This window comes from Nothoprocta perdicaria, unplaced genomic scaffold (genome assembly GCF_003342845.1).
Source record: "Nothoprocta perdicaria isolate Ctin4 unplaced genomic scaffold, notPer1 scaffold_153, whole genome shotgun sequence".
Taxonomy (NCBI): Eukaryota; Metazoa; Chordata; class Aves; order Tinamiformes; family Tinamidae; genus Nothoprocta; species Nothoprocta perdicaria.
In genome coordinates this window covers 1909286-1922614 of record NW_020454683.1, presented here as the reverse complement: position 1 = coordinate 1922614, position 13329 = coordinate 1909286, and the positions used below count along the sequence as shown (strand labels likewise).

Below are 13329 nucleotides of genomic sequence, written 5' to 3'. Positions count from 1 at the left end.
TGGTTGGCAAGCAAAAGCCAGTACTTTAAACATCATACTTCCTTTCCTAAGTGTTAGAAAATGTATGTTTTTTATTCCTTAAAGTGCTTGCAAATCAAAAATTTACAGTAAGCTTCACTTCAGGGCATTTCTGTGCGCAAAACCCACAAGAGTTTGCGATACCATCTCTTTTTGGTACTTTTAATGCATTTCAGTTTTATTCATTTGACATTATCCAGAATTCTTTGTGTCTTCGTGCATGTATGGGAGGCTTTGAATCTGTGAAGAAACCTGGAGTGCAGACCCAGGTGGATAGTTCATTGGACACTTTAGTGGACACTGATGGAGAAGAAGAAAAGGCATCAGGAATATGGCTTAATTAGGCTGTACTTGTAATCAGTCACACTTGGAAGTATATGGTAATATCTCATCTGTTGTAGGTTACTATTTTGTGAAGAGCAGTCACTATACTAAAATTCTTCAATGGAATCTCAGAAATGATTGCTCTCACCTCCTCAAAATCCATACCCACATAATCATCCTTTTTCTTGTGCTGCAGTTCTTACACAACCTAGGATGAAAAAAGTCATGGGGTTAAGTATGAGATGGCAGAACTGATCTGAAATATTTGGATTCAATCGTACTAGTAGTTGTTCTATTTGTTATTATTTAAGAGGTATGGAAAGCATACTTTTCTTAAATGGTGATTAATGTGAAATCTGACTCAGAAATTGCAATGAATTCTAATTACTACTAACAAATATGATAGCATACATTAGAGAAAAGGGTTTGTGGACAATGGAAAAGGATCTCTGCGTTTCTGCCAGGCTACTTGCTCTAATTTTCACAAACAAAAGAATACTCTGAACCTGAAAGTTTTAGAAGAAACTTAGAGTTCGAGTACTGGTTAGGAATTTCACATGCAAAATATGTTTGGTCCAGATAACTTATTTAAACCCAAAAAGTGTCCAAAAGTTTTGAATTAAATGATTAATTGCTATATGAATAGTAATCCAATAATATTTGTTTCTTTCTAATGATAATTTTTATTGAACCTGCACTGAATTATATCTTTCTATCAACAATGTCTCTCCATTCATTGTGAAGGTTTTCTTAAGATTTAAGAATAATAATGGTATAGACTATTACTTAAATGGCAAATTTACAAACAGAAAGAATATTTTGACATGAAGGAAGGAACAGAATTATAGCCTTTTAAAGGCTATAGGTTGACATGAGAACTAAAATGCATCAAAACATACCAGAATCTAATTATGGATGTAAGAGAGCCACAGTGCGACTGAGGTAGTCTTTAAATAGATATTTTTGAGAGTAAATGTAAACATTAGGTTTTGTAGGAATGTAAGATGTTGGATATCTCAATAGCAAATATATATATATAACTATATATATAAACATAATAACTTTGAAGAGCATACCTGTTTTTTTTTTTTTCTCCCCAGCTGGCAATAGGAATGTATATTGTAATTAAGGAGGTTAATGTTTAGCGATATATCACTATTGGTGTGCAAAAACTGCCATTAAAACAACCGCCAGTTAATAACTGATAGTTCACCCCACACATTTGTCCTGAAGCATAGAAAGTTGGGTAGCCTCCAGGTTAGGTTTAGACCAGTGCTCCTGGTCTCCCTGGGCTTGTGAGGGGTGTTCAGGGTGGTTAGAAACCCATGGGAAGTAGTGGCTGCTGCCTTGGATAGAGCAGCCAACTGGGGAGCACTCACTTCTCTGGAGCAATTTTTCCACATTCCCTGAGTCTTGTCCTGGTTAAGAGCTGTTTGGACAGAGGAAATTCAGATTTCTTCATCTCTTTGAGGAAACTTCTCTCTCAGAGAAGTGCTGTGCTGTCCACCTTAGTTGGGATCACTCTTCCTATAAGACTCACTACTTACTACACTCAGTGGAGTCAATACAGCACCATAAAGAGAGTGTGTTTTTCACCCCTCTGAGACTCCATTTATTCAGCCGCTCAGTTCCCTTTCCCAAAGGAAGCTGATCTAAATGTGATGGCATAGCCCTAGGCACCAGGCACGTACCAGTACGAAATATAACTTGCTTAATATAAAAAGCTTAACAAATTGACCTATTAACTTTTGTTTATTTTTCTTTAGTGAAGAGTCTGCTGTCTTGGTAACACAAAGTATTTACTACATTCACTATGCAATGCTATTTTGAGCACCAAACACAGAACATAAATCAAAACATGACACCTCTCCATTATTTGTGGTAGTGAAATGGATGTTGAAATCATGTGGTTGGCACAATTCTTGTTTTCAAAATAATTAGCACTTCAGTGCTGTTTGGGGCACTCCTTTTCTCTCATCTTCCTTCATTGGTTTCTTCTTCGGGGAAAAAGCAAGATTATTCCAGCTTGATGTGCCTGTAAAAATTACCATCGATCCAGCTAACTTTACTCACTTCCACAAGATGCCATAATAGCAGAAATCTTGCAATGCTTGTTGAAATTTTACTGTTCAGCAGTTTTGTGGGTTTGCATGCTCTTGAATGTAACATTTCACGTTTGCTTGTTTGCACTGGGGTCAGCTCAAGGTCTATGAACCTCTGCTGACTACTTCACAACTTTTAAACCCTGTTTAAAACTCATACAGTCACATCACTTGAGCCTGTACAACAGATTTCTTATTGACTGGCAGGCTTTGAAATTGTCCCTGTCATTGCCAATTTAAGAAACTTTACATTTTTGAAAAGGATTCAGAGTATTAAGAGAGAACAACTTCAGAGATTCACTTCAGAGCTTCATTCTTAGTTCTCAGCTCTGTGACAGGCTTTTTGTCTCTCTCTCAAAAAAAAAATCCTGTACTACCTTGGTGAAACTTTCTTCTGAAAGTGGAAGGGATAATACTGATTTTCACTCCCACTTTATTTGCTTGCTTTCTTATGCAGGGCTTCACCAGTGTCTCTTCATCTTGTATTTAGCAGAAAAAAAGTTTGTGCCTCAATATGGGTCCCTCTAGTATAATATAAATAGAAATAGTAGTAAAATATTTAAGAAAACATATTGGATTGTGTATATTTGCATGGCCAAGGCTCCCAAAGGAATCAGTTGAATGCGCAGAGAACACAAGATTCAGCCACAGTCCAGTCTTGAATGGTCATTACACAAAGTCTTTCAGAAATCAATTCTATTTTAGCATTTTTATTTACTATCTGTTACAAAATAATTACAGAGCCTTTTCCTTTCTGTTTTTTAGGTATGATTTTCTACTCACATACAGAATCTGTTCAAAATGCTGGGCTGTCTTTTCACTTGTTTGTTTTACTGCCTTATAATGCAAAAAGACCCATCTTTGTACACATCTCTTCCTACACATATATAATAGGTTACTTGGAGAAAAGCTGTAGTTTTCCTCTATAGTTACATGTCCAACTATTCAAATATTCATTCGAAATGCCTTAACACAATCTTATAAAGGGCAAATTTTCAAAATGATTTTCACTACAAACTTACCTTGGAGATCTGTTCTACAGTCTAACACCCCTTTATGTCACTCTTGTACTGAAAAAAAAATATTTTCAGTTCTACATTTTTATCAGTCAATTATGATGATTTGACTTAAGCTGTAATTATGAGGTAGCTAGGGTATGCCTCTAATAAGAGCCCTGCAACCATTCAGGAATAATTTTGGATAATTCTGTTGTAAACATTTATGGACTGATCACATTTTTGCTGGAATAGTTAGTTAGAAAATAAAATCCTTTCACTTCTAGAACAAAGATTGCAACACCAAAGTTGCAAAAGAGTAGTAGTGTTAGGTCCTGAACAAATAAATCACTTGTAGTTAAACCTGGAAGATTGAAGTGATACGCAAATAGTGATATATAATGATTTTTCCTTTAGGCACAAGAAAGTTAATTTCAAAGAAATTGGAATTCACAGGAATTCTATTGTGGAGCTTTAAACTATTCATTTTTACAGATTTCTGCTGCTGTTCTGCACAGTAATGAAACTCATAGCCTCATAGTTACAGAGGAGRCCTGATCTCAGAAAAATGTTTCTTACAACCACTAAAACTATCAGGAAGCAGAGCGACTGTTTCTTAGCTCCACGCAAAGCAAGCAAAATCCACTGTAACTGCTCCTTACCATATGACCTAATGTCTAATAGTAATGAAAGCAAAGCTGCAAATGCCCATAAAGAAATGTTGGAAGGGAAGAAATAAGATGTATGCCTAATTATTGGTGTTGCACTGGTAGGAATGTCCACGTCTGCATTAGCAAGTAGTGCAGTATAGTAGAAATATCAGCAGTGTTCTTACCACACACTTCAAAGCACAGTGCTTTTTAAGAAGAGAGGATAAATGACAAGCCTTATGACACTATTGCTGAATGAATAAAGAAAGTACCAGAGCTAGGAATGTAGAGGAGAATTTCCAGATGTCTTAACAGATGTTAGTTCAACCCTAACTGGTATAATTATATTTAGTAGTGGCTGAGACGGGCAGTGAGGTAGAAATAGCCTAAATGCCGAATTCCTCTCAGCTTTATTTGCTTTTGCTATTTGTCATCATAAGCTAGAAGGCTAGTATTGTTTGAATAGCAAATTGAGCTTTTGCTCATTCAACTTCACTGATTCTTGTCTGCTTCCTGTTTTGTCCACAAGGCAATGTTCACCATGGCATGGTGTGTATCAGAAAGCCAGGTGAGTATTTTCCACACGGGAACAGTGTCCACAAAAGTRGAAGATCGATTCAGCTGAAATAGCACCTCCCCTTGGCATCCACACATGTAGGTACATGTTGCAATCCAAAACTTAGCAGCAGCTGAGATTGGAGCAGCCTTGGAAGAGAGAAACCAACTTTGAGCTTTAACCTACAATAATACCCCTGCCTGTCGTAATGTTGGATTTACGGCATTTATTTTCTACCTTGTAAATCRCATTTCTATCATTCAGTGCATGCATTCATTATCTATCTATGCCTATTAGAGTGCTCTCTCACACTAGTAGCTCTCTCATTGATCTGTGCCTGAGCTCCCACTGTAAAGTAACTTAAACTACTACTTTTAAAGAAAGACAAATTCTATTAACTGTCTAGTTTATATGACCTGGTTTACTAATAATCAAAGATACTTTAAAAATGCAATATATTCAAAACTGCTTACTGATTTTTAATGCTTCTGATTTAGCTACATCTCAAGCTACTTCTATTCTGAAGTACAGGTAGTAAGTCAGTATGAGGGTCCTGGAATTTGTGTTAAAGCTTTTGAATTCTATTTCTTTATAGAAACAAGAAAATATATATTTCATTRTATAACCCATAATGTTATTTCTTACCAGCCAGGCAATATTTATTAATGACTGAAGTATTTTTGAACCATTACCACTGGAAAACATCATGGTTAWACTAGTGTAGCTATTGAAAAGTTGTATTATTTTACTTTAAAAAAATCATAAACCTTGTTACATATTTTTCTTACCTGTCAAATATTAAAAAAACAATTTTTCTAGCACAAGAGAAAAGAAGTARGCCAGTGTAAGTTACTGCAAAATAATCAAAATAGTACTTTGTTTCTATCCATTTCTTCCCACAACCTATATAAATATTTCAAGACCATGTTTATACGAAGATGCTGTTTCAAAACCCTCTGTGGGACGACAGATGCCTAAACCACATTGTGGAGGGAAACAAAAAGTAGCCATCTAAGCATGTTTACTTTCAGTGACAAAGAAGTTTTAACTTGTCCCTAAGTGATGACTCACTGACTTAGGACTATAAAAGTAAAGGTAACTGCTCTCTAAAGCATCAGAACTCTGAAATCCAACATGATGCAATCAAAACTCTCAGCTGTTTTCTTTATCTTGTTGGGTTTGTCATTTTGTCTGACAATCCCTATTCCACTTGAAGATAGCCATGAATTCACAGAGGAAGATCTTCAGTTTGCAGAGGTAAGTATATAATTGATTTGTATGCTTTATAGTAAGTTTTATAGTTACAACTGTTACTTGGAAACTAGGGCTATTGCTTCTTTTTCCCCTCTTAGCGCTATCTCAGGACTCACTATGATCTCCGTCCTAATCCTGCTGGCGTAATGAGAAAGAGTGCCAACACAGTGGCATCTAAACTTCGAGAAATGCAAGCTTTTTTTGGCCTCAAGGTGACTGGAAAATTAGATGAAGAAACATATGAGCTGATGCAACAACCAAGATGTGGTGTTCCAGATGTAGGGGAATATAACTTTTTCCCTAGAAAACTCAAGTGGTCAAAAAGTAATTTGACATACAGGTAAAAGCATGGCATTTTGAATATTATTACTATTTCTGCTGTCTAATTATCTTGTCCAGTAAAGAGCACAGTATGTGAAGTTGATGGGAGAAGGGCACCTTCAACTTTGACAGGATTCATGTTGGAGCTTAAAATCTTTATGGTACTAATCCAAAGTTTAAGGAAATAAATTCATATTTTTCCACTGCAGTTTGTCTATGTAGGAAAGCTGGTATAGATGCACAGCATGCTACTTAGTCACACTTTGGCCTGTCTGTGGACACCGGTTACACCTGTGGTGCTAAATGAAATATGGGTTGGGATGGAGCTCATGCACCTCACCACTGATCCTTACACCACTTAATCTTAGGGGGCTCCATGGTATTGTGTTGGATGTGTTTTGATGAGGTCTGCCCACAACAAACCTGCTGTAGATGGGGTTATCCCAAACCAGCACAGGGGCAAACCGGCCTATGCAACATGGCTGTGAGACCAGGGACTGGCCACTGGCCCTTGTCCATCTTTTGTTTCGCAGTACAGACCTGGGCTCTTCAGCTGTGGTCAGCGCATCACTGCAGCAGGGCACTCAGCACTGCGCTGAGCTCCAGCCCATGCAGGCCCTTGTGGTACTAACCAAGGGGGGTGGAAATTACCATACCTCAAATCTGGCTTTGGTCACCCAAACTCCCTTGGCAGATGGTGAAAAGAGAGAAGTTTTTCTAGGAAGCAACCAGACAGATATTTTAGACATTTCTTTAGGATGAACATGTCCTGAATATATCTGTTTCTCTCCATTAACTAAAAGGGATCTGTGTGACTATTTCCATGCAGGTCTCATTTAGGTAGGTCACCCAAATCCCCACGCTGTATTCTCAAGCAGTTAGYACTAGGAAACTGTGTTTCTGAAAGACCACATGCCAGCTCCTTCTCCCCAAATACCTAAGATAATTGATAGGGGATTGGACCATTTCCTACCTGAGTTTCTTCAGCAAAATACATAMATGAACTCACTAAACTCTTTCTAATATATTATTCCACTAACAGCTAATAAATATGGCTTTTATACCAGTGATTCTGTGTCCACAAAAAGCTTTGTGTGTCATTTTTGCCTCTCCAGGTAATTAGGATTATGTGACTTTCTCAACTTACTTGTTTCCCAGGTTACTGGTATAGTTTGACTTAATACAGAATGTATCTGTCATTTTCTATATCCTCTGGTAAATATAAAGGCTGTTATAAAAACCTACTGGTTCATTTCAGATGTTCTTAGTAATTTTGATGAAAATGGAAATGGACATTTTTTCTTTTGGAATACTGTATGCAGCGGCCCAGGTCTCTGTTTTTAGATAAGAATTTGAGGAGGAAACAAGYAACAATTTGCTAATTAGGTACAGGCTCTCATAAAAGCATAAAATGTATTACAAATATACACAATTTAACTGGAGACATTAATTTCTTTGACAGAATTATGAATTACACTCCAGACCTGAGCCGTGCTGAAGTAGAAAGAGCTTTCAAAAAAGCATTCAAAGTTTGGTCTAATGTGACACCRCTTAACTTTACTAGAATAAGGAGTGGAACAGCTGATATCATGATCTCCTTTGGTACTAAAGGTAACAAACTTCTTTTTATATTATGCTTATATCATTATTAGATTAAAAATATGATATATAATTGATTTCATTGTTTTGCTTGCTGATTTATAGAACATGGTGACTTTTACCCCTTTGACGGACCTTCTGGCTTGCTGGCTCATGCTTTCCCTCCTGGTCCAGACTATGGAGGAGATGCCCATTTTGATGATGATGAAACTTGGTCAGATGATTCTAAAGGTAAAATAAGTTCAAAATTTGTTTGAAATGGTGTTAGAGGGACAATTTCCACCTGTTTGATTTTTAAGGGTTGTTTTGCCTGTTTACTTTTCATAAATTATGCTCACTGTCTATTTTTAGGAGGCTGGTCATCCCCAGTAATAAACAGGAGTGTACCAGTTGCCTTGCATAAATTTTAAGATAGCTAACTTCCTAAGAACAGGTGCTTAAAAAAATCTTGGCAAACAAGGCAAATTGGGAGCATCGAATTCTGGTGATTTGGCATTTCACTGAGCTCAAGGACAATTAGTTCTGATAGTGTTGGTGGGAATGGATTTACTGAAGATAATAGAAAATGCATACATTTGTTTCAACTKCAAATCAGATTCGAATCCAATATGAAATTTCTTCACCCTACCTATCTAAAAAAAAAAAAATAATAACACAAAACACTTCTGGTACTGTGGCATTTCACCCTCCAGGCAATACCTATGCAGTGCTGAAAACATTATGGGCTATCCACTTGAAGTACATTCCCAACAAAAATTCTCATAATTTCAGTGGGACTAAGACTTCAGTCTACAGTTTTCCAGTGTTGTTAAGAAATTTAAGGGACTCTGCAGCTGTCTGGAGAAGGACATTGTCAAATAAGGCTTATTTTGAATACAAGCTATGAGATACAGAATCGATTGAACAGTTATTGAATCAAAACTCACATTAGCTTAAAGTAAAACAATAATTACTCATTACTTTTCCATTTGTCTTCTTTATTGTCCCACATGTTAAGGCAGAATGTTAGGATTAGTGGATTAGTCCAAGGCCACTTCATTGACAGATGGAAATACTCACTTTTACTATGATCTCTTGTAGGGTACAACTTGTTTCTTGTTGCTGCCCATGAATTTGGTCATTCACTTGGACTTGAACACTCCAGAGACCCTGGAGCTCTGATGTTTCCTATTTATACATATACTGGAAAAAGTGGTTTTGTTCTTCCTGATGATGATGTGCAAGGCATCCAAGAGCTCTATGGTAAGTCTGTATAAAATACAATATATGCTTCCTGTGTAATTATAACCTGCTGCAGATGCACCATACAGTTGTCAAAGAGCTGCAAGTGTTCAATAGAAACAGTAACAACTGATTAAGACCAAATCACTGGATTCCTGGCAGACAGTTTTTAAGAACAGAAGATGCTTAGTTTTTTTAGTTCAGAGAGAAAAACAGCAAGCAGCTTTGCAGAACACAGCTGATGCTGTGCTATCTCTTTCAGGAGGGTGGAGTTGGGAGGAGATGTGATGCTCTTTGAGCTATTTCAAAAGATAAATATGGGAACCAGATATATTCAAGTTTCAATGTTTTATCCTGGAAAGAAGAAAATTTGAACTTAGAGAAAGAAGAAAATTAAGAACTTAGGATACAGGAAGCAAGTCCATTTAACTGTAGCACAACTGAACCACAAAATCCAAGAACATATTTTGGCTAAAGGAAATATAGTATGCGAGAGTTTTTTACTTTTTCCAGTACAGGTAACTTGTTCATTATGCTTGTATTCATCCTGGTGCTTGGAAATTCTTCCATAAGGTTATAAACCTAAATCATAGTATATGGTTGCAGGTGCTGGAGACAGAGATCCAAACCCCAAACATCCTAAAACACCAGAGAAATGTGATGCAGAATTATCTCTTGATGCAATAACGGAACTTCGTGGAGAAATGCTGATCTTCAAAGACAGGTAAAGACTGACAAATGATGGCTAGTGTGTTGGTAGAATATGCTGGATGTGTACACTGCCTGACTCAGTTAAGTGAAAGAAGTACCTGGCCAGAAAATACAATAAACCATGAAGAAACATAATTTCACGTTTTTAGTCATGAGTTTCACAGTTATAAATTAAATAGATCACAAATTAATATGGATTTAAGACACTACACACTATATGTTTTTAGGCAGGATTTATAATACAATTACAGACTCGATTGCCCGGTATTATGAAGTGAAGCTGGTGTGGCTGAATATTCCGACTCCATCTGTACACATTTTTCATCTCACAGGGCTTTCCTCAATGCGCAGAACCCTACTAACATTTATTTGAAAGAAGTTGTACTTCATTCAGAAGCTTCAAAAGGCAGTAGTATTTCTCTTCTCAGTCTAATGAACAAAAGATTCAAATTTGTCTTTTAAGATAATTATAGTGTTAGTTACAGAAATGGTCTGCATTTTAGTGACCAGAAAGAACACGCCTATCTGTACAGATAATATTATCTGTTATGAAAAAAAGGGTAATTTACCTTCAACTAATCCTTAATATAACACATCAGATATATTGCCATCCTGCAGTATGATGAGAAACATACAATATATCTTTTTCTTCTAAATTAGGTTTTTTTGGCGATTGCACCCTCAGATGGTTGATGCAGAACTGGTGTTACTTAAATCATTTTGGCCAGAGCTTCCAAACAAAATTGATGCAGCTTATGAAAACCCCATCAAAGATCTTGTATTCATGTTTAAGGGTAAGTCTTGTTTTTGACAGAAAAAAAAAGTACTTAGTCATACTCTTACTTAGTACTTAGCAATGCTTAGTACTTAGCAATGGAAAGGCATTCAATAGAAGAACATGAAATGCTTCCTTTCCCACTAGAAGAAACCTTTGCATCACCCCATGCAAAGATAAAAAGATTCAGTGGATTAGGATGTATACAATTAAGCTCAGATGTTTAGGATCACAGATAGCATAAATTATTTAATACCAGGTAATATTTCACCTTTACAATCTGCTAGCTATATAAAAATAAGGATTATGGCACCTCATAAAAGGTGAGCTCTTACAAAATACTAATGTATACTTCATTCTTATTTTCAGGAAAGAAAATCTGGGCTTTGAACGGTTATGATATAATTGAAGGCTTTCCTAAAAAGATATATGAAGTGGGGTTCCCAAAAGAAATGAAAAGAATAGATGCAGCTGTCCATGTCAAAGATACTGGCAAGACTCTCTTTTTTACTGGAAATAAGTTCTGGAGGTAAGATTGAGACAGACTGGTGCTTATTTTTAATTTCCATAGTCATAATTTGTCCAGAAGTGCCAAAAAGATGGGCAGATGCCAAAAGATGAGCAGATTGTTTCAAATTAGGCACTTTGTAGTGGGTCACACTTCGACAGTGTATAAATTTTTCAGATGTTAAGAGTTCTGCACAATATGCTATAAAGACAAGTTTAGCAAACCTTTTTTTAAACATGARTGTGACAGAAAGGAAAGGAAAATAAATTGCATTTCCATTTCAGGAGAGTTTATACGATAGACATGTATGCCAGAAAGAGGTCCCTCCTTGTTTCCCTCCGTTGGTTGTGTGACACAGATGGATTAACAGTGCTGATCTATGAGACCAAAACATTCACATTAGCTTATATTGACTGCTTTCTTTTTCTGGCTGTGAGTGAAACTTATAGCCAGGTCAGTGATACATCATTATGAAAGATGCTGCTGTCCCTTCCCAGGACCTCTGTGCTAAACATACTTCGGGTAGGCTTGTAGCACCAATAGGTCCAGCTACAGTCATAAACTAAGACATAGTTTATAGATCAGTTTTGAAAACTTACTTTATTTGTTTCATGTTTACTGAGATTGTGTTTTTGGTATAAGGGTTCCCTGCTTGTTGACATTATTGCCCTGCACATAAGATACCTAATGTCTTCTGCCTACTCCTGACATTAACTCCAAACAGAGCATACAAAGGGCAGAGCCTGAAAACATGAGGCTGTTAAATCCTCTCAATTTGCATTTTCTTTTTATGTCTAATGTAGTTATGATGAAGAGAAAGAGGTTATGGAAGCAGGCTACCCCAGACTGATAGAGGAAGAATTCCCCGGAATTGGTGACAGAGTGGATGCAGTCTATCAGAGAAATGGTACATAATCTCATAATGATGCTTTATTATTATTAACTGTGCTTGAATTTGAGATTAATGTTCTGTGGGACATTCTGTCATTTGTGATTTTAATTTGTGTGACATCAGCACTTCTGCTCTTGACTGAATGAGGCTTCTGGTCTAAATTGCCTTCTGGCAAAGTCTTTCTCAATTAGCAGTGGAGATATATATCTGTATGAGAAGCCAAGAGAGACATGCCTTAAGTGGTAGAGTTAATACAAAAGTATTGTAATGCATCCATTCCTGCATATCTAGGCTCTTCCTTTGCAACTCAAAAACATTCAGTTCTTTCTATCCAATATTTCAGAGAATTAACCGTTAACAGACAYAGTCTGGATTTTTCCTAAACGAGTAATACATAAAAGTGCACAGGTTGACACTGGATCCAAAGTGTAGCTGTTCTAAAACAGTGATGCAGATTTGTCAAATGGAATGAGGACATTTGAAAAATTAAGCTCAGCATTTTAAAAACATTAATATTGCATTTATCAGAGTCATTCMAAAATCAAGACAGACAATTTTTACTTGAAGGTTTATTTTTACGTAACACAAATTTCTTGAGTTAATTAATTTCAATTTTCTTTTCCCTTAGGTTATCTCTACTTTTTCAATGGCTCATTGCAGTTTGAGTACAGCATCTGGAGTGAAAGAATTGTGCGTGTCCTGCATACTAATTCCATATTTTGGTGCTAATTACTCTTGAGGGCCATGTTATAGGCTGTGGAGCAGCTTGTAGTACATGGAAATAATAATAAGGAAATAGAGGCTTATTAAAGGGAAGCAAGGTTCTGTGAATAAGCACTGGCTACCAAACATCAAATATGTACTGTATATATGGAACTATATAAGTGTATGTCAGTCTGGAACTGAATTAACTTAAAATTAAAAGAAAAGATAAATGATTAGCATTTCAAGGGGCAATGCACCATTTAAGTTTCATTAAGCATTATAGCTGGATTTCTCTGCGAGATGCTGGATGCATCCTACATCATAATAAGTAATTTGTTTATTCTAACATCTTTCCAGGATCTCCTAGCCTGTTATAGTAGTGCTCATAAGCCCGGGAATTTTATCTTTTTAAATTAATCCTCAAATTCTTTGGAAAATTTCCATTAAAACACTGAGGATTCAGATGAGTAAAAAAAATAAGTTAAGACAGAGTAGTAACACCCTGAGAATGGTAACACAGTGCTACCCCATTGAAGTTAGAGAATGCAAAGGTATTGGAATGTAGCCTTATTTAAATGGGACTTAATGGAACTTCCCCTTGGAAGTTGATGCCCACATCATSTCTGAAAGAAGCAGAGGGTATAGAAGCATTGAGGTGTCTCAAAGCAGACAATAAAGTAGGAAAAAGGTGCAGAAAT

The 13329-nt window shown here is 36.4% G+C and overlaps 1 protein-coding gene across 1 annotated transcript; it reads left to right on the top strand.

Moving 5' to 3' along the window:
• The first annotated feature begins 5762 nt into the window (after positions 1 to 5762).
• On the top strand, positions 5763 to 13067 carry LOC112943712 (collagenase 3-like). Its single transcript, XM_026034954.1, has 10 exons — positions 5763 to 5902; positions 5998 to 6239; positions 7683 to 7831; positions 7925 to 8050; positions 8900 to 9061; positions 9647 to 9764; positions 10412 to 10545; positions 10896 to 11055; positions 11838 to 11941; positions 12555 to 13067. Exons 1-10 carry the CDS (start codon positions 5780 to 5782, stop codon positions 12653 to 12655), a joined length of 1419 nt encoding a protein of 472 aa, XP_025890739.1. The 5' UTR covers positions 5763 to 5779; the 3' UTR covers positions 12656 to 13067.
• The last annotated feature ends 262 nt before the right edge of the window (positions 13068 to 13329 follow it).